Source organism: the organism of the source record quoted next, unplaced genomic scaffold (genome assembly GCF_019419815.1).
Source record: "Pyrus x bretschneideri cultivar Hongxiangsu unplaced genomic scaffold, Pyrus_bretschneideri_v1 Contig107, whole genome shotgun sequence".
NCBI lineage: Eukaryota > Viridiplantae > Streptophyta > Magnoliopsida > Rosales > Rosaceae > Pyrus > Pyrus x bretschneideri.
The window spans coordinates 502,010-529,113 of record NW_025999399.1 but is presented as its reverse complement, the minus strand read 5'-3'; the positions used below and the strand labels follow the sequence as shown (position 1 = coordinate 529,113).

Sequence of the window (27,104 nt, the reverse complement as noted above, 5' to 3'; positions counted from 1 at the left end):
TGAAATCACAAACTAAAGACGTTTGATAATTTTTGTGCATATGATATGATGGATACGTTTGATTTGGCCTGGTATGCAATGCATGACGGCTTGGTTTGGTTCGGTTCATGGAATGGATTCTTTGGGAATCAATTTAGCTTCCATCCGTTCATTTCAGGAACCATTTATGTTAGCAGACCAAGACGAAATGAGTCATTGAGGTGTACACTACTACTCAATTAAGAGAAAAGTAGAAAAAACATAATCAAACTGCATTCTGCACACCGAGCATAACACCAACCATAAAGGTTCAAGGATCCAGTTCCAGTACTCGGAATTTGTGCCCGCCACGGGCAAACAAGCTTCTCTAGCCAGCTGCTGCACATGATGATCAACATTCTCATGCTCTAACTGATTCATAAATCTCAATGTACTTGCCAGCTGCGTTGTTCCAGCCATTATCAATTTCCATAACCTTCTTAACAATGCCATTCCATTCATCTCCTCCTTCTGCACCACCAATTATAATTCAATAACAGCCAGACGAGAATAATTACAAACTAGTACATAAATCGGAACCCAACATTTTCTTCTCATCTTACGCCGCATTTCATAAATCGGATTCTACAACATACTTGTTCTCTTGCAATGCCATGATGAGTGCACTGTGCACAACATAGGTTGGGCAAAAAACATGTGAAAGTAGAGAAAAGTAGAATTTTCCAATTTGTATCTTGTTGGTCCTCAACTACAGTAAAAACTAAGCAAGATCTAATACAAGCAGCACTTACTGTTTAGTAGCATGCAAATCACACGAGTGAGTAACAAGAAAACTAAGCAGGTTCTATATGAGGAGAACTTACTGTTTCTGTAGCAAGCAAATGCACGACCTAGAGCCCCATTCAGGGATCCTTCGTCAATTCCTTCAAAAACAAACCTAACAAAAAAAGAGTTGCAGCATTGATTGCAACACTTCTACCAATAATACTTGGAGCAAAATAATTTTTCACCCTAGTAATATCTACTAGAACCTCCAAGTATGCACTTTTTAACTATTGAAAAATAAGTTACCCATTGGCCATGTCATGATTTGGTTCATCATCCATGTCAAAGACTGTGTCTGCAAGACCGCCGGTCTTTCTAACTACTGGGACCTGAAACAATCGGTTGAACCCAAGTGAGACTTTAAATAACTTTGTTTCTATACTTTTATTGTGTATTTACATTTTACTGCAATGTGAATAAAATCATCTTCCGACAAACACGACACTAGCCAAATAACCAAACATAGAAAAAATGGTGTAGCAAGAAAGTATATGCACACAGTAATGAATGCTGATCATGTCATATTTTTTATGCACAATTCTGATCAAGCTCTGGAGTACTTCAGTAAAGTTGTTAGTATAGCCATTACTATAGACAACATAAAATGGCAGGATTTTAAAGTCCAGCAGAAATACATACTGCCCCATAACGCATTCCAATCATTTGGGCAAGTCCACATGGCTCGTACATGGAAGGAACTAAAATAAAGTCTGCAGCAGCATACAGCAAGTGGGATAGCTCCTCACTGCATAGCAAAGTAAATCAGAAACAACAAAATTTAGCAAGCAGAAACATCAGAATGCTGGGAGGAGCTATCACAGTTGCTGTATGCTGGGAGGAACTAGAATAAAGTCAACAGCAGCATACAGCAGGAAAGCAAAACTTATATCATGGTGTTTCAAGATTAATTACCTATACATCAATAATATCCGAATGCTGGGACCTTGGTTATGCTACAAAAATGATATCAAATATGGACATCTGTTAGCTTGCTTTGACTCAGAAGGTAGGGGAAGAAACAAAGAAAAGAAGATTGTAAAGCAGGAATTGGCTCATTAAAGTTAGTGTCCTATTTTTTTAGGATTGTATTAGGAAATAATTAAGCTTCCTTGTACAATTAGACTGGAAACCCTAGATGATAATTGGAAATGGAAAGAAAGTGTATTTTCCTATTTCATATAGCATAGGAAAGAAAGTGTACTTTCCTATTCCATATAAAATAGGAAATAAAGCCTATGACAAAAGCCTCCGACATCAAAGGATTTAAATAAAACAAGTTGAACATTGTTATGATTTAAATTAAGGTACAAGAGATTATTATAACAGAAAAGGGATGTATGGAGCATTCACATAAGGTTCTTAACACATAGATACCAAGAAAATGAAAAAAAAAAAAAAAAAAAAAAAAAAAAAAAAAAAGAGAAATTAAAAAGAAAGAAGCCTCAAATCCCTTACCAATTTTGCAAGACCTTCAAATTCACTTTCAACCCGAGAATCAGGAGCTTTTCCCAGTATAACCATTTGTCCACCCTAATGAGTCCAGTATTTGGAGGAATGAGAAACTCATGGAAAGCACATTCTGAACTTTTATCAAAGACTATAGTGAGTCAGGAAACAAGAATAGAATCTAAAGAAAAAAACTTTGGAGAAAAGACAAATAGTTGCCAATATTTTCACAACTAAATAAATAATTGCTTCGACAATGGACATCTTTTCAGAAACCAACCTTGTACCAGTTTACATAACACTGGTAGTTTTCACAAGGTCTCACTCTCATATACATGTCAAAATGTCTGACAAGAAAAAATCTTCTTGGTGTGTGTCTATATATATACAGAGCCTTTCTATAAGAAGGATGTCCAATACGAAAAAGTGCACTCATCATTCCTAGGCACCAACACATTCCTGCTCAGCTATCCACATAGTCCAGGCAAAACTTAGAACACAAAAAGATGTAACGTAGTAACAAACTTACAAGTTCCTCAACTTGCTTAATTGCATGAGTAATCAAATGAAGACCCTTTTGTGCAACTAAACGAGTGATACATACAACCAAGGGAACCTTGAGTGCAGTATCTGGCACATGGTCACCTGAGGCCAAACCAAGTCCCCTTTGGACATAGTATTTGCATAACTTCTTGCCCTCAGGGTTTTGAGCTGCAAGAAACAGTACAAGTGATAATGAAAATAAAAACTACTGTGGAATGGGTTCAATTCTTAGTAACAGCGTTTCCAACTTGCAAATCTAATACAAGCATACTCATAAGTCCTTACCATGAAACTTTGAAGGCAAGAAAACATCAGTAGAAGGGTCCCACATCGCAGTGTCTATTCCATTTACTATACCAAAGTACCTATAAATTTACATATTTAAATATCAACAAATGCAAAGACAAGAAGAGATTTTCACTTTCTTTAAAGTCAAGAAGAGGTTTTAACTCATAATCAGAGAGCAGAGTAAACATCAAGCTGAATATATATAGGCACACAATATGCAGCAAGTAACAAGCATGAGAGTTTCCTGCGTGGGAAACCATACTTCAAACAAATTCATGCAAAAAGCATTATTTGTCCGCAATGGATTTTAAAATAACTGAGGTAGGTGTTACAAAGACCACCAGGGAGTGATGTTATTCACAAATCAAGATTTGGAAAATCCCACACATGATTGAGGTCTGGAAGATCCCAACACATAATTACGTAAAACAGAATTACGCTTACCATGTGTAGAAACTTAGTATTAATTGTGGAAATCACATGCTATATGACCTCATTGATATTAGATCTATTTGCTACATAAAAAGAACAACAACATGATGAAAGGATCGCGAATAGTACAAACTATAATCCCCAAGTTCTATTTGGATCATTTGATTGTTATGTATAATTCAAATACTCAACAAGGAGTGAGCTATTTCTAAGAAGCCACTCTGCCTATCTCTAAATGTTCTTGAAAGTCAATATACATTTGATCATGATTAAAACATGAGAGTGTAATGTTATTGCAGTTTTTAAAGGAGACAAAATGCATGAAAAAATATAACTAAAGGCAACTGGTAATTGCCACTTGCAGAGCTTCTATTGCAACAGCAGTTCGATAATGGTTGATACAGTTCCCTTATGTCTTATTCAGCCACAGAGCAACATATAAAAGTTTACATTTTTTATCCAACCTCAAAGTTTATGAAAAATGTAAAACAATTTATGTTCATTATCACAGTTAAGGAACTTACTTATCACGGTTTCTTATCAAAGTACTTGAAAGCCATCCAGAGCAGAGTGTTTCCTTGAGATATGTTGGAGAAACTGTACTGAAAGTGAAAGAAAGAATCACTTGTTCACACAACAGATACAAGGGGTGAGCTTGTGTGTGCTCATGCTCACACGGGCACAATGAGAAATATAAGATTACACTAAAGGAAGAGATGGTGTTGCCCTTCAAAATACACCTAGAAAGAAAAGAAAATCCACCACTAGAGTAATCAATATATTTTACATGTGGACTTAATATGAAATTTGATCAAGTCAAGGTCAATCACTTGGTATAGACCTTTTTCCTATTTTGATGAAGGCATCTGCATCTGCCAGCGAAAAAGGAGTAGATAGACATTGATGCTATACTCTATCCCACAGGACAAAGTCTGGTCTAATGTTGCACCACTAGTTAGAGATGTGTGAAGGGGCAACCTTGATTTGATAATAAAGATAAACTGTGAATGTGACTACCATGGGAAAACCAGGCACAACTATAAGATGTTCAAGGACTCATCCTCACCGAGTACCAATATTTTTGGTATCGGTACAGTATTCAAAGGAAGAGATGCACATTCTTGAATGGTTATGAGAGTAAAGCTTTCCATTAAATATAAAATAAGTAAAAGATAGTGAACAAGTAATTCACTTCCACTTCTGCACAAACTATACATGAAAATTGCAGAATCAAACTCTATCCTAGAGAGATCTGGAAACAGAAAACCAGAATTTCAAGAACCTACGAAGCAGCTGCTTTCCACTTTAATCAAATAACATAGAAAGATAGCTCTTCTAAACCCTGAAGCTACAGATGCCCACAAGAAGCCGAAAAACGAATTCTATCCCATAGATACTCCACCTCCTCACCAAGCACACTCTCACAAACCGTAATACTCCTTTCCCCGCATATAAGCAAGAAGTTTGTGAACATAGCACCTCTCCCCAGAACCACACCACTCCTTCTCTTTCCACCAACAGAGACAACTTTTTACCGCTTTGAAAAAAATGCAACCTTTTTGTTATATCATTTGGAGAACTGCAGTTAGATAGCTCAAGGAATTAAATTAAAAAGTAACAAAATGGTGAATTTCTTAGCTGGTGGTTGGCTATGGTTATTGTCTGCGATATGAGCAAATAAAGAAAGAAAATAGAGATATATTCAATTACAAAATCAACAAGCAAGACCGCTTACACTACTGCATTGCTGTAGACAATTCCACCTTTCAATAAGCTTAACCTCTCAGGATTATGGCCAACAGTTCGATCATCAATTGCCTAAACCATATTGATAGGCGTAAGAGACATGGTAGTTTCGTCTGTTAAAGCGTGTAACATTTAAAAATTCAACAAACTGATTTGATAAGGTTCCGATAAATACACATGTATACATGACATTCATGTATGTCATGTATGCACTTCTTTTTTTTTCCAAAAACAAATATCTTAAAGGGACCTAAGAACCAATCAAATTCATGTAAAGCTCACTTTTTCAAAGTTAGCATACAAAGATCCATCAAGACCGCACATGCTCAGTTGCTCTTGTCTGCCATATGAAGAAAAATAATGCTTATGACGAGGTTTAGAAAAATAAATTTGCATGATAATGAAACAGCTATTTTTGAAGTCATTTTGATCATAAAATGCACAAAAATTAAAAAAGACAAGCAAAACAAGTATTTCTCTGTTTGATAGATGGTTTATAAAATGTGAGTGAAAGTGTTTAATTACAAATAACTCATTTAAATCGCAGCCAAAATAGAAGACCTGACTCTTGCTCATCTCCAGATTCCGGTATTTTACGCAAAACTGAGGCTGAGAGTTCACGCCTACTAGGATTTTATCAGTACAAGGACATGAACAAAGTGGATGTAAAACTTTGGAATAAAAGGTTTAACTCTAAATAATTGAGACATTCAGTCAGGTAAAAAGCAATCAAAGGATATCCAACAAAGAAAGATTGGTCAAATGGTGATGGAAAAAGTAGCATGCAAAAGGAGCAATGTAGAAGCATTTACTTACCTTTTCTCCATAAGAAATATTTTTTCTTACCTACATTCACCATAGTGCTCCATGTTATGGATTGTCAATACTACTCTCGGTTTCTACAAATTAGAGAATTACACAAGATCATATTGATATTATTCACAAAAATCAACTATTTTACTACATTGTTATCCATCAGGCATATGAAGCTGAGGCAGTGGCAATAACAGAAGTAGATACCTTAAGTGAGAGATAATGATACATATCCCAATAAAGTAACGGCAAAGCACCTGTCTGCCATTCATGGACATGAATAATATCAGGTTGTGTTCCAGTCGCCTGCAATGACGTATCGTATACTCTTGTCAGATACTGGAAGAACAAATTGTGAAGATAATATTGGAAGAACAGAGTTACCGAGTTTTCAAGTAATAACCTGCATCCATTCAAGGCAAGCACGACTAAAGAAGAGATATGCTTCGAGCTCATTGTAGGAACCCCCATAGACATGATGGCCCTTAAAGAAGTGATGTGATGGGTCAATAAGTATAACTGGGATTCCTGAAACTATCCCAGTGTATGCATTAGTGGGAATCCAGTTTCCATGGTGAAAAGAGTTATATGTTGCGACTAACGTGAGGTCATTGATCTGGTGCTTCTGGATACACTCGTAGAAAGGAAGCATTACATGTACAGTGTGGCCGCGCAATAAAGAAGCTCGAGCAAGTCCAGTGACAACATCAGCAAGACCACCAACTTTGGCAATGGGTGCCATTTCAGCGGTGACATGAACTAGGTGCATGAGTTTGGAATCTTTAATTACTTGGGAGGGAGGTTCCAAGTTGACATCCCAAGAAGGGAAGGGCTTCTTCCAAAAGGGGATATCATCATCAGGAGAAGGCCAAGCGAATTCCTATAAAAAGCCCAATATGATGCATGAATCATTAATAATGGATGAGGTCTTGTCCTAGGCAATTACGCTAACCATAAACCCTAAACCCTAATAGATAATGGATAGATGGAGAAATGAGCAGAACCCGTACCTGTGGAATGCGGAATTGACAAGAGCAAGACTGCTTCTGCTTCTGCTTCTGCCTCTGCCTCCGCCACCTCCATCTGGTGCTCGTCAGAGGAGGATGACATACGCTGCTTCTTCTTGTTTCAAAACAAGAAGACCAGTCTCCCGCAATCGCAATTGCTGTCGTCTCCATTTTTGGTTTCAGAGACCCAATCGAGATCATATGCACTCACTCGCTCGACTGTGACAAGTTCCTAATTTCCTATTTTCATTTTTAACTCTCTCTCTCCCCAGTCCCCACCTCTTCCCCCACTATTCTATTCATAACACGTGTCCTTCTTTCATTAATACATCTGTTAAAAAATTATTAATATAAATTATAAATTACATATATCAATCATATCAATTATGTCACTCACCTCAATTGTAACCAAGGCCAACCCTAAGGGTCTGCGAGCGACCGTTATGGGCCCTGTTTTTCTGGGCTCCGGATTCTAAAATCTCTTTTAATATTCTATATATGAACAAGGTGGGAAATAATTTGTTGATGTTTTCCTAGCATGGTTGTCAAGCCCTAGTAGTGCACAGGTTCGACTCCCTACTTTCTCATATTTGTTATTTTTGAATTTTTTTTTCTTCAGCCATGTTTCTTTCATACAGGACATGTGCGGGGTAACTATTTTGGGATTTTTGAGCTAAACTATTTTTTTCTATTTTTAAATATTTGTAGTTTAATTTCTTTCATTATAAAATATAATTTTTGCTAATAAATTTGTGGTTAGGAATATCAAAATAAATTAAAATTCTTAAATCTGATATAATCTTTAAAAGCCCCCCTTTCTTATACGATATCATTTAATAGAATACATTTCATAATTAGAATCGTTTATTGTTTTGGTCACCGTCTAAAAGTCATCGATTTTTTATTACATTTGAAGACTATTTAGTCATCCATATCAAAAAGGAAATTATAGTACAACTACACCTACCGTTAGATTAAGTTGGTTTAATTGTTTAAAATTTAACTAATCTAATGACAATCAACAGGAGAGGGGGAATGAGAATCATCCTCACAAGATACTACTAATATCATAACCAGTGTTTCGTTTAACACATAATTTTTTTTTCTTGAGATGAGCTCTAGATGATGAGAAGAGCATGAATGGTTTTGACTATAGTATTTGTACGGTGATATGATAGTTACATAGTCATCACACCATGCTTTTTGTATTTAAAAAGTAAGGAGATTCAAACCAGAAACATAGAGAACGCAAATAGGTACATGACCACCACACTATGCTTCATTTTCTTTATTTTATTATTATTTTTTTGCATTATATCAATTTATACACAATAAAAAATATAAAATATAAAAGAAAATGTAGCAACCAAAAATTTAGACCATGCAAGGTCCTCTGTTTGAGTCTCGCACAGGGCCTCTAAAATCTCAAGACCAGCCCTGATTGTAACACGTGATATGATGTAGTTCCACTAGGTTTGTTTAATAAAGGAGTACAACTTACAGGACACCTATATGGGGCCATGTGGCATCCCATGCTAATAAATTAAGGACATGGGGGCAAAAACTCGTACACATATCTTTATTTTATTAGCACAAAACTACACATATCTATTTGTTAATAAAAAAAAAACAAAAAAACATAAACGGTTGTCAAATCAAGGGGTGGTGAGTTAAAATGTGGAAACATGTAAAATGTATAGCAGCATCCCAGTAACAGAAATTACATCCATAACAATAGAATAGCCAGTCTTATTCTTGTGGTTATAGCCAAACAAACAAGTAACTCACAAGTGGCCCTTACCACAATGGTGGAAATGTGTTGAGTTTTTGCATGGCGGCGTGGATTCAAGCCCCATCGGTGACTAATCTAACATCTAATCTAACAAAATTTATCGTTTGAAAAAACAAAAAAAAAAAAAAAAAGAAAAAAAAGTAACCCTCCTTAACTCTTGTATAACAAACATATTGATTCATTCAACCCCTCTACGATCAGTATTCCATTATATTATACATACACGAGTTCGAATCAACAAGTAGCCCATATAAACAAAACAGTTCGCTGACATTCGATCAAATACTGCCTCGATTTCTTTTAGTTACAACATCAAACCCACATAAAGGGAGAAAAGGTAAGGGAAAACAAACACAAGTGAATACATTCGTTGATTCTCCAGGGAACTCCCCCACTGCTCAAACTGTTCATGTATTTTAACACTCAAGAAACTATAGACTGAAACTTCTGATAGTGGAGCAGCCCCGTGATTTCTCAAAACCGGACATCCATGTAATAAGGCTGCGTAGAACAACAGACAAAGGACGTAACCTTTTTGTACAATCTGTTGTTGGTGTAAGTCAAAGTTTTAGGTGGATTAGGAATTTATTTATCTTTCCTAGTTTGGTTGTAGCTCTTTTTAATATTCCTTGTATCACAAGGAGAATAATTGTGTATATATATTTCCTCTATCGGGAAAAGAATAACAATAAAACCCTACATTGTAGTTTTATCTTGGCATCAAAGCAGGTTTCGGCCTGTCTCTTTCCCCCAATCTTTTTTTTCCCTAGCTATCAACTATGGAGCAAAAAATAATTTCAAAAATTCTGGAGGCGACACGTGGACTTTCAGCCAAGAAAGACAAGATTGCCTTTATTAAATGAGCATGACATATTTAAATTCCCTACGCGTAGCTCAACATCCCTGGACATGCAGGCACTGGACTACAACTGTTCAGAGCTATTCTACACATGGAAAAAGTCAAAGATATTTTGTGACATCCCGTCCCGGAAATATCGAAACGTACATGTGATTTGACCGTTTTACCCCTAGTTTGTCTTGTTATGTTTTTGGTTGTTTTGTGTGGTGTGGACATGTGTTGGGCCACACACACACCCACACTGACTTACTCTCCCTCTCCCTCTGACATTTCTCTCTCTCTCCCCCCGAGCTCCCTTCCTTCTTTCTTCTTCTTCCTCCGAGTGTACGGACAAACCCAAAACCCTCCAAATCTGTGCAGATCGAGGGAACCAAGTGCACCATCAAGTTCCTGAGGCTGAGAGGAGTCCAGTGGTGCCATTTTCAGGTAAGAACCTCGACGTTTTCACGTCGATTTCACAAGGTCCGTTTTGGTCACTGTTCATGCAAGAGTAATTTAATGAGTTTTTGGACATTTGAAGCTTATAGTTGTGTTTGTGAGGTTCCCAGAAGCTTAGGAGTGCTTCGTTGGACAAATTTGGACGTCGGGAAAGCTTGGTTCGAAGTTGGCCGAGTTTTGGAGTTTTGGACAGGTATAATCTTGTAGTTTTAGGCCTTAAAACTTGTAGGATCGTGTTCTACTAGCTTTAAGGTTGATTTTGGTGCAAGAAACGTGAAAAAAGGTGGAAAAACGAGCGAGATATGGCGAGTTGCAGGTTTTCCGGCGCCGGCGCCGGCGAGGGGGACTGGCTGGGGAAGAAAGGGGAATATTCCGTTGAGTTTAACAGAATATTCCTAACGGACGTTGACGGCGTCAGTTTAGGGTTAATGGAATATTCCGTCAGTTCAACGGAATATTCCGTCAGTTCAACGGAATATTCCTGACGGCGTCACTTGATGCCGTCAGTGTGCCTGGCACGTGGCCGCGCGTGGGGGCGCGTGGGTCCGTGCCTGTCTTGGCGCGTGAGGGCGCGTGGGAAGTCCAAAAATTATTTTAAAGATATGGGTGTGATCGTGGGGTTGTGTAGATCACGTTGGTATTTTCATTTGTCCATTTTGAGCAATGTATGAGAAGTTATTTTGAACGGACGGTTATGTGCTTTAAAGTTAACGTTTTTATAGTTAATTCGCATATAGGTGACACGTATCCCGAGGACGAGCGTGCACATTCGAGGCAGGGGGGCAACGACCCTTCCACATACCAGTGAGTGGGCTTTTGTTTTCCGTATATACCTATATACATATTATTTCCCAGAATTTAGTATGAATGCTTCGTTATATGCCATTCCTTTTATGTAATTAGTGGTTATGCATGATTAGTAGCATATACGTTTAATTATATATTCGTTTATGCATATGTCATATATATATATATGTTGGTGCTGTGGAGGCATAGGTAAGTGCCAGGTAAGCATTATTTAACGATTGCATTAAATAATGGTTAAAGATGCTTAGAGAGCTCATAACCTGCACCTCCGGTGTTAGTGCTCCCGCCCAGAGTAGGGCACAGTCCTTCACGTGTTGTTCACCTCCCGCACCACACGCTCAGCTTGAATCTAAGTTAGGTACACAGTCCTGTCGTACAGACCACTATCGGTGGTTCTGACTCGTAGGTGACCCGCGATTATTCACACAGCCTTCACGTGATCATAGCACTAGAGCGTTCATATGTATTACACCCAGGCCTGTCGTACAGACCACTTTAGGTGGTTCCGACTCATGGGCAGGTTCAGTTGTTTAGTGATTAAGTTTGAGATTTGAGCTCTGATGCGAGATTTATACGCACACAAATTAAACCCTCTTTTTGACAATTGTAATATAGATATAAGTAGGGATCGTTCTTAACCGGGGATTAGGAGGGATTGCAAATCACTTGGAAACTGACTCAAAAACGTAAAATAAAGTTTAAAACACTAAACTAAACTCAAAGAATGCGAAACTAAACGCTTAAAACACTAAAACAAACCAAAAGACTCAAACATCACCCAAAACACTCAAAACTGCCTTAAAATCACTTTCTGGGCAGTTTTGAGCACTTTGGTGAATTTGGACGAATTTGTGTAACAAATTGAATCAAAACACTTATAAACACAAACTAAGACACTTTCTAACTAATTTGGACAATACAAAGACTCAAAGGACTCAAAACAAGTTCAAAAGACTCAAAACTGCCTAAAAACACTAACTAGGCAGTTTCTGACCTTAAACACAAATTTGGACGAATTTAAGATTATAGGTTGATTCAAAACACTTTAAAACACAAATTAAACAGATTCTAAACACTATAGAACAAGAAAGTAAAGGGGGGTTTTGTTTTGACGAAAATTGAAATAACAAAACAAAGTAACAAACTAGGCAGATTGTAAAACGAATTCCTTGAAAACAAGATGATGGATGGATTAGCTAAGGGGTTCATCTCCACACATGTTACACTTGCATAATAAAAAAGATTTCCAATTGCATTTCAATAAACCATGAATTCTCAACGCCCCGGGTTAATTGAGTCCGCTTAAATTAACCGTCAAGTTTTCCTTAAGTTAATGAATTGGATGATTGCATACGACAACCCAAAGCATTCCTCACAAGTTCCCTACATGAATTGCATAATAGGGATACAAGCAAGAATCATTAAGCATCATGAAAACTATAAGTGTTGACGAGGCATTCGTTACTATGATTGCATGAAACTTATGCCAAGAATTTGTTTAACGCGATTGTTTATAAGCAACCTCCACTACTTGTGAATATAAGTTCATAACTATTACGTGAAACTCACTTATATTCTAGCGTCATATTCATGCATGAAAATTAAGTGTGCACTCTCAATAAACATACATAAATAAGTTATCAATCAAATAGTTAAACAAATTGAATCCACAACTTATGAAACGCAATTAGAAGTAATCAAATCAAAATGCAAGCATAAACATATATTTCGAATCCCCCCCCCCAGCCAAGGGGGGGTTTAGTTCCTCATGATACAAAACAAAGAGAATCAAAGAAACACCTAAACATTCCAACAACTCAAACTTGAATTGTATGAACGTTTAGGCCCTCTTCTCTTCCATTCCTCATTCGTACAAAACAAAGAGTATTGAAATTAAACATTGAAATCAAAGAAACACCTAAACATTCCAACAACTCAAACTTGAATTGTATGAACGTTTAGGCCCTCTTATCTTCCTCTTCGTTGTAGCACAAGGTCTAAGGATAGTTTGATGGTGTGAATGGTTTGGGGAGTGGTGAAAATGGAAGGAGGAGGCCACGGCACAAGGGAATGGTTGGTGTTTGTGACTGAAATGTGTATGGAAGAATGAGATGAATTGAATGAATGCAATGCATGGTTTTATAGGGAGAGAAGGGATGGGAGAACATGTGAATGGCAGCTAGGAATGATTAAAGAAGGGAATGCATGTGTAATGACAACTAGATTGGTTGGTGAAAATCTGAAAATGGATGGGAGAGGGAACATGACAGCTAGGTAAAGTGAATGTGGCTGCATGTTTGAATGATTAAATGATGCATGTGGGTTGCAAATGCATGTGCAATGATTCTTTGGTGCTGAAAATGCATGTGTAAGCATGTGTTGGCTGAATTAAAGAATGTGAGGGAATGATGAAAGGGGAAACATGACAGCTAGGTTGAATTATGAAGAGTGAATGCATGTGGCTGATTTATGTGAATGATTATGGGTGATTATGATAAGTGATAAGTGGTGATGATAAGTGTATGATATGTGATTATGATAAGTGATAAGTGGTGATGATAAGTAATGATTTATGATAAGTGATAAGTGGTGATGATAAGTAATGATTTATGATAAGTGATAAGTGGTGATGATAAGTAATGATATGTGGGAGTGTGGCTGAAATGAAGGAGTGGAATGTTGGAATGTTATGCACGGCTAAGGATATAGGAAAGGTTTAAATGTCCTAAAACTAAAGGGAACAAGGTTCCAACACTTTGGTCTTCAATTAGGTCTTCAATTTCGTCCAACACTTTGGCTCCAAGCATAGGCTATCCATCCTTAGCCCAAAAGTGCTCCAAAAGTCTCCAAAATGCATCTTTTTGCTCCTTTAGCCCTTTGGACCTACAAACACACGAAAATAGCTTAAAGTACTAAAATAACTAAAGAAACATAACGTAAATGCACGAGAACAAGCCATTTAAGTCGCATGAATATGCTCCTATCAAGCTCTACATTCAGCCGTACAGGTCACTTAGGGGACTCCGGCTGTCAGATTATTATGCTATTGATGTGATTTATACCTGAGCACTTGCATGTTATTATGAGGTTTCGAGATGGCATACCTGTGAGCATGATTGGCATACCTTTGAGCATGACTTGGCATATCTACGTATATGTGTTTATTTTCTGGGAAGTATACAGGTTTTACGGCGAGGGGTTAGAATGTATTTTATGAAATGATTTTCAAAGATTTGGTTTTTGCCCACTCACGCTTTTGTTTTGCGCCCCTCCAGGTTCTAGTAGCTTAGCGGATTTGGTGGTTTTCCCGGAGGACGTCCCGGCATTCTGACAGACACTCACCTACGTAGGGTCACCTTCGGGTGCACTAATGTTGTATTATTTCTTTTGGACTGCTGTAGGCTTAAAGCTCTGAATTCAGCGTCTTACTTTTGCTAGCACATACTTTATCACATTATATTTGCTAGTTTTAAATTATTCGTACTTTTACATTACTGTTTTTAGCTTCCGCACTGTGCACATGGCTACGTCACTTCCACGTGACGGCCAGCATGCCCTGATCTCGGTTGGGGTGTGTCATATTTAATGATAGGATTATCCCTAAGTTTATCATTAATACGTTCTCAATTGAAGACAAACTCTATAAAGTAAGTAATCCTAACCACATTTATCTGGGATATCTTCACAATTATTCCAAGATATTATTAACACAATATCTTGGGAATATCCTCACCAAATCCTACCCTAAAAGCCAGCCATACTCCCTATAAATACCCCAATTCTCCACCAAAATAGGTGAAGCTTTTCTATACACAGAAAACCCAAACACTCACTCTTTTTAGAAAGATTAATTTAGGCATCGAAGATCAATTTGCCAAATCAACGCCCCCCCCCCAACTCATCGTGGGTGCGCTAGGCTTTTGGTCTTTGATCAAATGTGTTGATTGTTTTGCAGGTGCATTTTTGTTAAAGCGAAGGACGACAAAAATTTACATTCACAAGTTTGTGCTTTCATTAAGAGTTTGATTCAAACGTTTGAAGAAGACCCTCGCTTTCAAGTTTCAAAATTTTCATTTATACATAAATTTTCCACACGTTCCTATTCTTAGAATTTATAAATTCTTTGAAATAGCCTGGGGAAGAAATATGATAACGAATAATTCCAAAACCACAACGAACAATGCTTCTTACGTACCAAGGTGATGGCAATCGTGGCTGCTACGGCATCTGCAGCCCACACTGCAGTCCAACAAAGTTTGATGATCTGGAGATGGCTTGAAAGCCTGAACAAGCATCAGCCCAAAATGGGCCATGGCGCTAGCCCATACGGAGACAAAGAGTGTAGGATCTAGGAAGCCACTTGGAGGCCCAAGGCGTTGACCTCAGGTGCGCAGCAGACGAGCTTCAAAGGCCCAGACAAGAGACATCTCCAGCACATCAGGACTTCCCGTGCGCGAGCCCAGCGGGCCGCGCCAATTAGCAAACTACGAGGGCCTCTCCACGTGCAAGCCCAGGAGTTCCGGCTTGCAGCTACACAGGCCAAGCTACAGAGCCCAATCCAAGTGCAGTGTAAAAGCAGCAGTAGTTTGCTCAAGCCCTAGCGCACGAGCCCATTTCGTACTAAGCCATGCTCACCCGATCCCAAAAATTGTTGCAGTAGTGCTCAATTGGAGAACCAAAGAGGTAGGCCCGAGCGGCTCATTTTGTAGGAGCCTAATCCGCGCGACCCAACCACAGTTAACACGGGTCAAACCAACCCGAACCCACGCCCTTTGCGCCAAGCCAGTCTACTAGTGACCTAAAAAAATTTTGACAACCATTTCTAGCCGTTTTCCGGCGTTTCAGACCCTTTTTCGATGTTTTAGACCTGTTTTTGTGTTTTTAACATGTTTTATGCAAATTTGGCTCATTGAAGCTCTAATTGCACGCCCGATGTCCACTACACTTTCACCATTTACGAAGATGCACTTCAAACAAGCTGCTTAACTCCAAATGGTGATCCACACATATCCCGGCAGACTACAGACTTGACAAGCACCCTCACATAGTCTTGTAACAAGTGAGCTATCACTAACCCTCTCTCTATGGTCGGCCTTGGGTGTTTAGTTAGGGTAATTGCTTATTTTTTGTTTTAGTTGTTACACAACTTAAACCTTGTATGCCTTGTGGACCAAAACTCATTTGAGTCCCTAAACCCGAAACTAACTTAAGGCCACAAACCTTTCATCTTTGATTAATTAACTTTTGATTAATCATTTCTATATACAATTAAACTATTTGATTGTTCTTACTCATCTTCGTTATATCCTTCAATCAATACCTTACATAGTGTGTGATCCATTAGGTTCTTTTTAGTGAGACAATGGGCGATGAGAACTTTTACTAATCGATTGTAAATTGAATCTTACTTTTAATTCTTTCTTTAGTGATTGTACATCTTCAGGGCTTCCACAAATCATGCGTGACACCTAGCAATATGTCATGGCTACCTAGACTAATTAGAAGAGATTGAAGAACCTATTTAGTTTGGGATTACAATAAAATACGGTCTTTCTCTAATTTGATACTCTTGGTCACATGGTTTGTTTGATAATTTATTCTTGTCCATTGTCTAATGTGATTCTCTTGTCTATATGATTACATTGAATGTGATTTCGATTGACTTCCTAAATCTCATTTATTATTTGCCCAGAGATCCTTAATCATATTTGTTTGCATCGAAAAAGATCAACCCGTGCTATCGAGGCCATTGATTGAGCATAGTTCCAGACTGTTGGATGAAAAAGTGAAGATAATTTTGTTATTGTTAAAATATATTATTATGGTTTTATTGTAATAATTATCTATTAATAATGAATTGTTTTGACATTTTCTTATCATAGATGAGTTGGATGCGAACAAAGAATCTTCAACCTAAAAAGCAATGTAATTCAAAGTGATTGTGGATGCATGGTATGTGGGCATACGTTTTGGTTCCACTAGAAAGGTTTTGGAAACCAAGGGATATAGATCAGCATTTGGGAATGATTAGCAGCACATGGCATGCTATAATCATTATCATTTTGGTTAATATTGTTTGTTTGCCCAAGGTCACTTGGAAACTACTAATAGGATTGGGTTTTTGGGTTGTTATTATCCATTTAAAAGTGGGTGATAATGATGATGGATAAATGTTATTATGCACGTGGCTTGGAATGGATCAAGATGGTCTGATGAGATGCATGCATGAGATGAAATTTTGATAAGAAGCCTAGATGGGGTAGGATTTTGGTGGTGATGTGATAAGTGCAGATAGGCTTTTATTTTGTTTGAAAAGTCATGGATAGCCATCTGGAAGGTAGGCTTTAGCACATGCCACGAATCAGTCTTCATTTCACAAGTATGAGTTTCAGTTGGACCCTGCGAAATTATTAGGCCGTGCCAAGCAGAAAATATGAAGTATGTTATAATTACAAGGTGTTCTGTAACAGAGAAAGCCCCTCCAATTCAACACACAACTGCCTTGCGCAAACCTCTCAAACACCTTGAGATTTTTATTTTCTTTTTTTTCCGGCCAACACATCTTCAGTCTCGATAAATAATACTGTGAAAGCAACCATCAACATCTTTAGTTTGGATGAACAGCACTAGAGCCGTAGAATTAGTTGACTGATGAGTACCTTCAGTTTGGATAAACAACACTACTTAGAGATCGACTGATTACCTATCCAAGTCTCGGTCAACAAGGATTTGAGTCTTTGTTGGAAGAGGTCATCTCATCAGCCTTCTCGGCAAAGTGAAGTGTTACTAGGCTTGGCACATTGAAAGTCAAGTTTATTTTATGATTGGATATTCACAAGTACATTTTAGAGTTTGGCATTCCGACGACCGAACCACATTTACAATCAAGACATTTATCTCTTTTGAGTATTTGTGTCCGTATAGTCTGGTACCAGTTTAGCGTACTTATATTCTCACAAATTTAATTACTGAGGTCGAACCTGGCATCGAAGATTCGTGAACTTCAAAGAAACTAGAAGCCTTGTCTTCAGGCTCTAGAACCCAAAGGCCGAGATGAGTTCCTTCCTCGGCCACAATCACAAGATGCAGAAGTCAGCAGCACACCCAACGCCACATCAACATTCATTTTACTCTCCGGCCGAACTCAGCCGACGAGTTGGCATGCCTCGCATTCGACCGAATGACGTAGTTAGCTTATTAATTACTCAGCCTGCACACCACGTAGGCTTAGTAGTTTTTAGGGTCGACAATATCATAGAGTATTCTCCGTTAATGGTTTGAAGGTTAGAGATCCCTTGTTGTACATTCAATACTCACATGACTAAGTAGCTTAGCCCAAACTATATTATGGACACCCTCAAATGTAAAGCCTTTAACATAGCCAAAGACTAAAGACTTAAACCACAAGAACTATTTTTCATTAACGTAACCATGAGTTCTCATGTGACATGAGTATGAGAACTTTTTACTGATCGCATTCAGTGGACTCATTCTCTATTGAGCACCTAAATACTTGTTTTGGTGTCATTCACACTAGTGACTTGAGATCGATCACTTTCCTGTGAAAGAAGACATGCTTCTATTGATCTATCAGGATCGTCAATGCCCAATTGCCAATCCTATGATCAGGAATGTTTAGGATAGCTGTATGAAAGAGAAAGGTCTCATGAATCTAACTTCTTTATATCACAATCTCTTAATTACACATTTCTTGGACTTATCATTCAAGCGTATAACATTTAATGGGATAGCTTTAACAATAATTTTTTCCCTTACATTAAACTAGATTAGTTTAATATGTGAAATGTTTGTGAAGTATCATCTTATGATTGCCTTTAGGGTACATTTCCAACACCATCCACCCTTGGAATTTGAGCATAGGATGGACGAGTGGTATTGACTCTACGGTTATTTTTAGAATTTATAAATTCTGGAAATGCATGTCTTCTAGGGTGAAGCACTTGGACAAGTGAAGCAGTTTTCCATCAAGAATAAATTTATTTTTCAATTTCAATATAATTATTTGTAATTTTATTAATAAAATAAATTTGTTTAATATCATGATATTAATATAATTAAAATTAATTAATTAAATTTAAACATATTTAATATGTTTTTTAGAAAAATAAGCATTGACTGACAACATAAATTCTCGGGTTAAGGTTTTAAATTTTTAATTTTTTGTGCTAATAAAGCTTGCGTGACGGCATATTTATTGAGAAAAATTAAGGATTAATTTTTTTTTTTTAATTTACATTTTTCCTGAGAAAAATATTCGTCAGGAAATAATTTTTCATTGGGTTTCTTTGGTCAACGCAGGCATGCCTAATGAAAATTTGTCGGCATGTTTGTCGAAGAAGGTATAGTTGCCCGACGGATACTAATGGTCGTCAGGTAAAATATCAAGCGACGAACTTTGCCCGACGGATATTCGTCGCCCAAAATCTTAGACAAACTCCTTTTTTATGAGACGAATGTTTTTCATTTGGCAAGTGATGTTTTAAGTGAAATTAAAATAGGTGGAGAGCCCACGATTTTAAGCACTTAAATGTGTGATTAGTGTTAAGAAGCCTTCCCATTACATACATGACAAACCCCGCACGAGATCAGGGCATGCTGGCCGTCACGTGGAAGGGACGTAACCATGTGCACAGTGCGGAAGCTAATAAAATAATAATATAAATAGTACGAATAAATAAAAACTAGCTTTACACAAAGTAATAACAAACAAGTGCAAGCGTAAGAACCCTAAGTTCAGAGCCTGGAAGCCTAAAGCAGTCCAAAAGGAAACGACACAACAAAAGCACACCCGAAGGTGGTCCTACACTAGTGGTGGTCTGTCAGATATGCCAGGGAAATCCTCAGGAAAGCCACCAAACGTGCTAGCCAACTAGAACCTGGAGGGGCGCAAAACAAAAGCGTGAGTGGGCAAAAACAAAGCTTTTCCAAAAACCAATTGATAGGAGCATATTCATGCGACTTAATTAGCTTCTTCTCGTGCATTTATGTTGCGTTTATTTAGCTATTGTAGTGTTTAAGGCCACTTTTGTGTATTTTCAGATTAAAAGGCCAAAGGGTGCAAGAAGATGCAAATTGGAGTCTTTTGGAGCGAATGAGGAATGAATGAGTTGAAGACTTGAAGAAACGATGAATTCCTACTCCAACGATGAATTCTTACCAAAATGAGGAATCCTACTCAAACAAGGTTTCCTACTTGAAGTAGGAAAGTTAACCCTAAGTTTCCCGTTTTGGTAACCTTTCCTAAACTTAAACGTCCGTATTTTCTAGCCACTTTGACGGCCTTATAGGCACTTTAGGACACAAAACCAAGGCCCTAGCCCTATTTCCCTAATTACCCTAGCCGCACCTTTATATTTATGTTTTAACTTCCTATTTTCGTAAGCCTTTGATTTAATTTTAAATAAGCTAGGATTAGTTTTCTGAAATCATACATTTCCCTAATAACCCTAGCCGCAAAACCCCATCCTTTTTCTCACATCATGCAGCCACAAAACCTATTTTACAATTAAGCCGTGCCTCCTATTTTATTTCATCCTAATATTCAGCCCATATCCCATTTATTCTAATCAGCCGCATGCAACCATTTGTTTCATATATTTTTCTATTCAACCATATAACCCTAATTTCCTAGAAGCCGCATTGAGCCATTTTTTATCCCATTCAACAAAACAGCCGCAACCATTCTCCCATTATTCCAAACCTGCCGCAGCCAATTCCCACACCATTCCACACCATTCCACACCATCCTACACCTTCTACCACCATTGCCGCACCCCTAAACCATCCTAAACCCATCTATACCCCAGAAATTCACCCAAAATCATCCAAAAACCATCTCTGCCGCAGCAAGGAGAAGAGGAAAGAGGAGCTTCGACGCGCACCAATTCACGTGGATTCGTTGGGCGTTCTAGGTGTAATCAATCCTTTGTGCTTTATGTTTAAATTCAATTTTCTTTTTCTTTTTGTGAACATGAGAGGCTAAATCCCCCTAGTTAGCTAGGGGGTGATTCGAAACCATGTTTATGCTTGCAATATGAATTGATTACTTTTGGTTGGAATTTCATGAATGGTGAATTCAATTTGTTTAACTGCTTGATCGATAACTTATTTATGTATGTTGATTGAGAGTGCACGCTTAATTTTCATGCATGAATTTGACGCTAGAATATAAGTGAATTTCACCTAATAGTTATGAACTTATTTTCACAAGTAGTGGAGGTTGCTTATAAACAATCGCGTTAAATAAATTCTTGGCATAAGTTTCATGCAATCATAGTAACGAATGCCTCGTCAACACTTATAGTTTTCATGATGCTTAATGATCTTTGATTGTATCTTTATTGTGCTTTTCACGTAAAGGACTTTTGGAGAATGTTTTGAATTGCGTTGCGCTAACCCATCCAATTCATTAACTTAAGGAAGACTTGACGGTTAATTTAAGCGGACCTAATTAACCCGGAGTGTTGAGTTTCATAATTCATCGAAAGACCAACTGAAAATCAAATTGTATGCAAGTGTGACATGTGTGGAGAAGAACCTTCTAGCTAGCATTCATTCCATATTTCATCACATTCATATTTAAATTTTGCCTTTAAATTACTATTTGTGTATTTAATTTATTTTCGTCAAAATCTCAATCCCCCTTTACCTTAGTGTCCAATTTAGTTAGAAAGTGTCTTAGTTTGTGTTTATAAGCGTTTTGTATTCTTTGAGTCTTTTGATTTGTTTTAGTGTTTTTATTGTTAGTTTTGCATTCTTTGAGTCTAGTTTAGTGTTTCAAACTTTATTTTACGTTTTTGAGTCAGTTTCCAAGTGATTTTGCAATCCCTCCTAATCCCCGGTTAAGAACGATCCCTACTTATTTATATACTACAATTGTCACAAGAGGGTTTTAATTTGTGTGCTTACTTAGTTAGCATCACCAATTTAATAAATAAGTTCTAACCCCTCGCCGTAAAACCTGTATACTTCCCAGAAAATAGAATATATATATATATATATATATATATATATATATATAAGTAATGCTCAGGGATATGCTATGCCAAAACCTCAAAGTAAAATGCAAGTGCTCAGATAATGTCATATCAATGTCATATAATCTGTCAGCCGGAGTCACCTAACGTGACCTATACGGCTGAATCTAGAGCTCAAATCTCTATCTCACTAGCTAGACCTGCACACGAGTCGGAACCACCTAAGTGGTCTGTACGACAGGCCTGGGTGTAATATATAAATACGCTCAAGTGCTACGATCACGTGAAGGCTGGGCGAATAATCATGGGTCACCTATGAGTCGGAACCACCTAAAGTGGTCTGTACGACAAGCCTGTGCACCTAACTTGGATCCAAGATGAGCGTGTGGTGCGGGAGGTGAACATCACGTGAAGGACTGTGCCCGACTATAGGCGAGAGCACTAACACCAGGGGTGCAGGTTATGAGCTCTCTAAGCATCTCGAAACACTACTAAACATAACATAAGTCATACTCACCTGGCACTTACCTGTGCGTCCACAACACCCACATACATATATATACATATGCACTAATAATGTATAAACAAATGGCAATATAAAGCATGGCATATAAATGAATAAATGTTTCAAACCAATTTCTGGGAAAAGTATAAGTATATAGGTATATACGGAAAACCAAAAGCCCACTCACTGGTAAGTAGAAGGGTCGTAACCCCTTTGCCTCGAGTGACCACGCTCATCCTCGGGATAGGTCTCACCTTTATGCGAAACAACTATAAAAACGTTAATTTTAAAGCACATAACCAACTTTAAGAAATAACTTCTCATACAATGCTTAAATGGGGTGTATGAATACACCAACGTGATCTACTCAACCTCAGGAACATCCCCCTATTTTTAGAAAAAAATTTCACCGCCGCATGCGCCGGCCACATGCCTGGCACGCTGACGGCGTCAGTTAACATCGTCAGGAATATTCCGTTATCTTTAACGGTTTCCGTCAACGGCGTTAGGAATATTTCTTCAGTCTTGACGGAATATTCCGTCGTCTTCTCCGGCGAGGCTCCGGCGCCGGAAAATCGGGAAAACTTTAAATCGTCCTATCTTCTTCGTTTTTCAACCAAATTTCACAAAATTGGTACCAAATTGAAGCTTACAATGAGAGGAACAAGTTCATACCACTTTCAAGTGCTAAAATCCACGAAATCTCACTGGGAAAACACCACCAACTCCGGCCAACCTCGAAACTCATGATCCCGACGTCCAAAACCTTCAAACGAACCACCTCGAGCCTCCTAGGGACCTCACCAAGCTTCCTGAAATGGGTATGGATGGACTCCTACGGACCTCATGAGCATGGATATGTACTTTGTTCCTTCGATCTGTGAAGATTTGGTGTGTTTGTGTGTGTGTCCGTACAATGGAGGGGGAAATGGGAAGGGAAATAGCACGGGACAGGTGCAGGGACAGGGAAAGGGTGAAGGTAGTGTGTGGGGGAAAGTGTGTGGTGCAAAACCAGCCACACCAACTCGAAAAAAACAACCACACAACGAAATTTCACACTAGGGGCAAAATCATCTTTTCACATGTACGTTTTTAAAATTTCCGGAACGGGCTGTCACATGCATGCACAACTTTTTTATTATGTAAAGTGGGAGCGTATTTAACCATTAGGCATGATGGACAACATACTTTGATACTAATGTTAAAATTTTAGAATCCAATACATTTGTGATTGGCAATGAGTGGAAACATTTTTATCTAGAATGTGAATATGAACCGAAAACCAATTCACTATATGTAGAGAAAGCACATAATCATTTAAATTCTAAGGAATAAAAAAAAAATTGAAAAATTAGATTTATGTCCAACGGATCACACCCACCAACAAAATGTATTTTGTTTTGGTTTGACTTGTAATCATATATGAAATAGCGGACCAATAAATTTAGTAACACTTTTTCTCTAAGATCCATTGTGGGAAAGGGATAATCTAGAACCTAAAGTTGTAAATTATATTCTTTAGGAACATGTTAAACCAATTCGGGTATCTGGTTTACAAAGTGGAAAATATGCTCACAAGAAGACAAATGAAATAATAGGTGGACAAAAGCATCCATTTCCTTGGTATTATAAAAGGGGGCGCTCTTGGGTAAAATTTTGCAACCAAAACTAGTGCATTTGGTTACCTCTAACTAGCTTTCATGCACACATTCATGCTCGTGCAAAATGTTTTTTTTGAATCACGGTGCACTACTTACGACTTAGACATTTTAAATGTATTTATATATGTGAATGGTTTTAATAGCTTTTTATTTTCTTTTTTATCACCGGCTCAACGCGCCACTTAAGTGACACACCTCGACTGAGATCAGGGCATGCTGGCGTCACATGGAAGTGACGTAACCATGTGCACAGTGTGGAAGCTAAGAAATAATAATAAAAGCACGAATAAAAACAAACCTTGCTATACACAAAGTAAATAACATACATGTGCAAGCGTAAGTGTGAGAAACAAAGTTCAGAGCATGGAAGACCTAGTGCAGTCCGGGAGAAACAACATTAAATAAACACACCCAAAGGTGGTCCTACACTGGTGATAATCTGTCAGATAAGCCGAGAAATCCCCTGGGGAGCCACCAAAAGCGCTAGCCAAACTAGAACCTGGAGGGGCGCAAAACAGAAAGCGTGAGTGGGCAAAAACAAAGCTTTTCAAAAATCATTTCATAAACAAAGTTCTAACCCCTTGCCGTAAAACCTGTATACTTCCCAGAAAAATAGAATATACACATATGTATATAAATCATGCTCAAAAATATGCTATGCCAAATGCCTCGAAATAAAATGCAAGTACTTAGGTAATGCTAAACAATGCCATGTAATCTGTCAGCCAGAGTCACCTAACGTGACCAGTACGGCTGAATCTAGAGCTTAAATCTCCAACTCACTAACTACACCTGCACACGAGTCGGAACCACCTAAAGTGGTATGTACAACAAGACTGGGTGTATAATAAGTACGCTCAAGTGCTACGATCACGTGAAGACTGGGTGAATGATTGCAGGTCACCTATGAGTTGGAACCACCTAAAGTTGTCTGTACGACAGGATTGTGCACCTAACTTGGATCCAAGATGAGCATGTGGTGCGGGAGGTGAACATCACGTGAAGGACTATGCCCAACTCTGGGCGGGAGCACTAACACAGGGGGTGCAGGTTATGAGCTCTTTATGCATCTCGAATCACTACTAAATATAAACATAAACCATAACTTACCTGGCACTTACCTGTGCGTCTGCAACACCAAACATATATATATATATATATATATATATATGCAACTAATAATGCATAATTAAACGGGCAAACATAATGCATGGCATATAAAACATATAAACGTTTCATTTCACTTTCTGGGAAAATACAAGTATATAGGTATATACGGAAAACCAAAAGCCCACTCACTGGTATGTAGAAGGGTCGTAACCCCCTTGCCTCGAGTGACCGTGCTCGTCCTCGAGATAGGTCTCACCTATATGCGAAACAACTATAAAAACATAAATTTTAAAGCACATAACCAACATTACGAAATAACTTCTCATACAATGCTCAAATGGGGTGTATGAATACACCAACGTGATCTACTCAGCCTCACGAACATCCCCATATTTTTAAAATAATTTTCCGACACCGCACACTCCCCCACGCGCCGCCAACACGCAGGCACGTGCCTGGCACACTGACGGCGTTAGTTAACGTCGACAGGAATATTCCGTTAAGTCTAATTGATTCCGTTAATGCAGTTAGGAATATTTCGTCCAAACTGACGGAATATTCCGTCATCTTCTCCGGCCAACCTCCAGCGCCGGCGATGGGAAAAAATTTAAAACTTGATATCTCCTTCGTTTTTCATCCAAAGTCCACAAAATTGGTACCAAAATAAAGCTTACAACAAGAGGAACAAATGCTTACCACTTTCAAGCACTAAAACCACCGGAAATTCGCCGGGAAAACACCACCAACTCCTGCCAAACCTGCAACTCATGATCCCGATGTCCAAAACCTTCAAACGGACCACCCCGAGCCTCCTAAAAACCTCACCAAGCTTCCTACAAACTTGAAATTCCCAAAAACACAAGAATTAACGTGTGCATGAATAGTGACCAAATCGGGGATCTCGGGTTCGACGTGAAAACGAAGGTATCCTTACCTGAAATGGGTATGGTGAACTCCTAAGGACCTCACGAGCATAAAAATGTAGTTTGTTTCCTCGATCCGTGATGATTCCAAGGGTTTTGGGTGTTGTTCGTACGAAGAAGATAGGAAAGGGGGAGAGAGAGGGTCTCGGGACAGGGGAGAGAGAGGGTCTCGGGACAGGGTAGAGAGAGAGAAATGAGTGTGGGTGTGTGTGTGGTCCAAAATCAACCAACCAAAACCCAAAAATGACCACACAACGAAACAAACATACTAGGGGCAAAACTGTCATTTCACCCCTACGGTACGAAAAGTCCGGGATGGGTTGTCACAACCTACCCACCTTAATAAAATTTCATCCCGAAATTCATAACAACCACTCACAACAACCATTAGCGATCAAAGAACAACCGAGGATACAAATCTCTCATTCGATCTTCAGTTTCCCAAGTAGCCTCTTCCACGGAATAATTCCTCCACAAAACTTTCACCAAATTCACCATCTTGTTCCTTAGAACCTTTTCCTTCCAATCCAGAATCGTCACTGGTTCCTCATCATAAGTCAAATCCGGATTAATTTCCAAGGCTTGAGGAGGTATCACATGAGACGAATCCGCAACATAATGTCGAAGCATGGATACGTGAAAAACGTTATGTACTTTAGCTAGCTCAGAAGGCAACTCAAGTCTGTAAGCTACCTCACCAACTCGCTCAGTGATCATGTACGGTCCGATATACCTGGGACTCAGCTTACCTTTCTTTCCAAACCGTAGAACGCCTCTCCACAGTGAAAGCTTCAGAAATACCCAATCGCCAACCTCATACACTCTGTCAGTAGCATGCCGATCTGCTAAACTTTTTTGCCGATCCTGGGCCGCCTTTAGGTTAGACTTGATTACCTGAACATTTTGAGTAGTTTCCTCAACAATCTCCGGGCC

The 27,104-nt window shown here is 38.4% G+C and overlaps 1 protein-coding gene across 2 annotated transcripts; it reads right to left on the bottom strand.

Annotated features, from left to right (window-relative positions):
• Positions 1–188: 188 nt before the first annotated feature.
• On the bottom strand, positions 189–7,316 carry LOC103937152 (glycogen synthase). 2 transcript variants are annotated; one of them, XM_009347061.3, is made up of 15 exons: positions 7,083–7,316; positions 6,476–6,952; positions 6,280–6,378; positions 6,106–6,158; positions 5,542–5,599; positions 5,249–5,331; positions 4,038–4,115; positions 3,079–3,158; positions 2,780–2,961; positions 2,260–2,334; positions 1,717–1,757; positions 1,444–1,549; positions 1,051–1,133; positions 843–916; positions 189–489 (listed from the first exon to the last, which is right to left on the bottom strand). In XM_009347061.3, exons 1-15 carry the CDS (start codon positions 7,278–7,280, stop codon positions 380–382), a joined length of 1,797 nt encoding a protein of 598 aa, XP_009345336.1. In that variant the 5' UTR covers positions 7,281–7,316; the 3' UTR covers positions 189–379. The 2 variants fall into 2 exon arrangements, with proteins under 2 accessions (XP_009345336.1, XP_009345338.1); XM_009347063.3 differs by lacking the exons at positions 1,444–1,549; positions 1,717–1,757.
• Between the last annotated feature and the right edge of the window lie 19,788 nt (positions 7,317–27,104).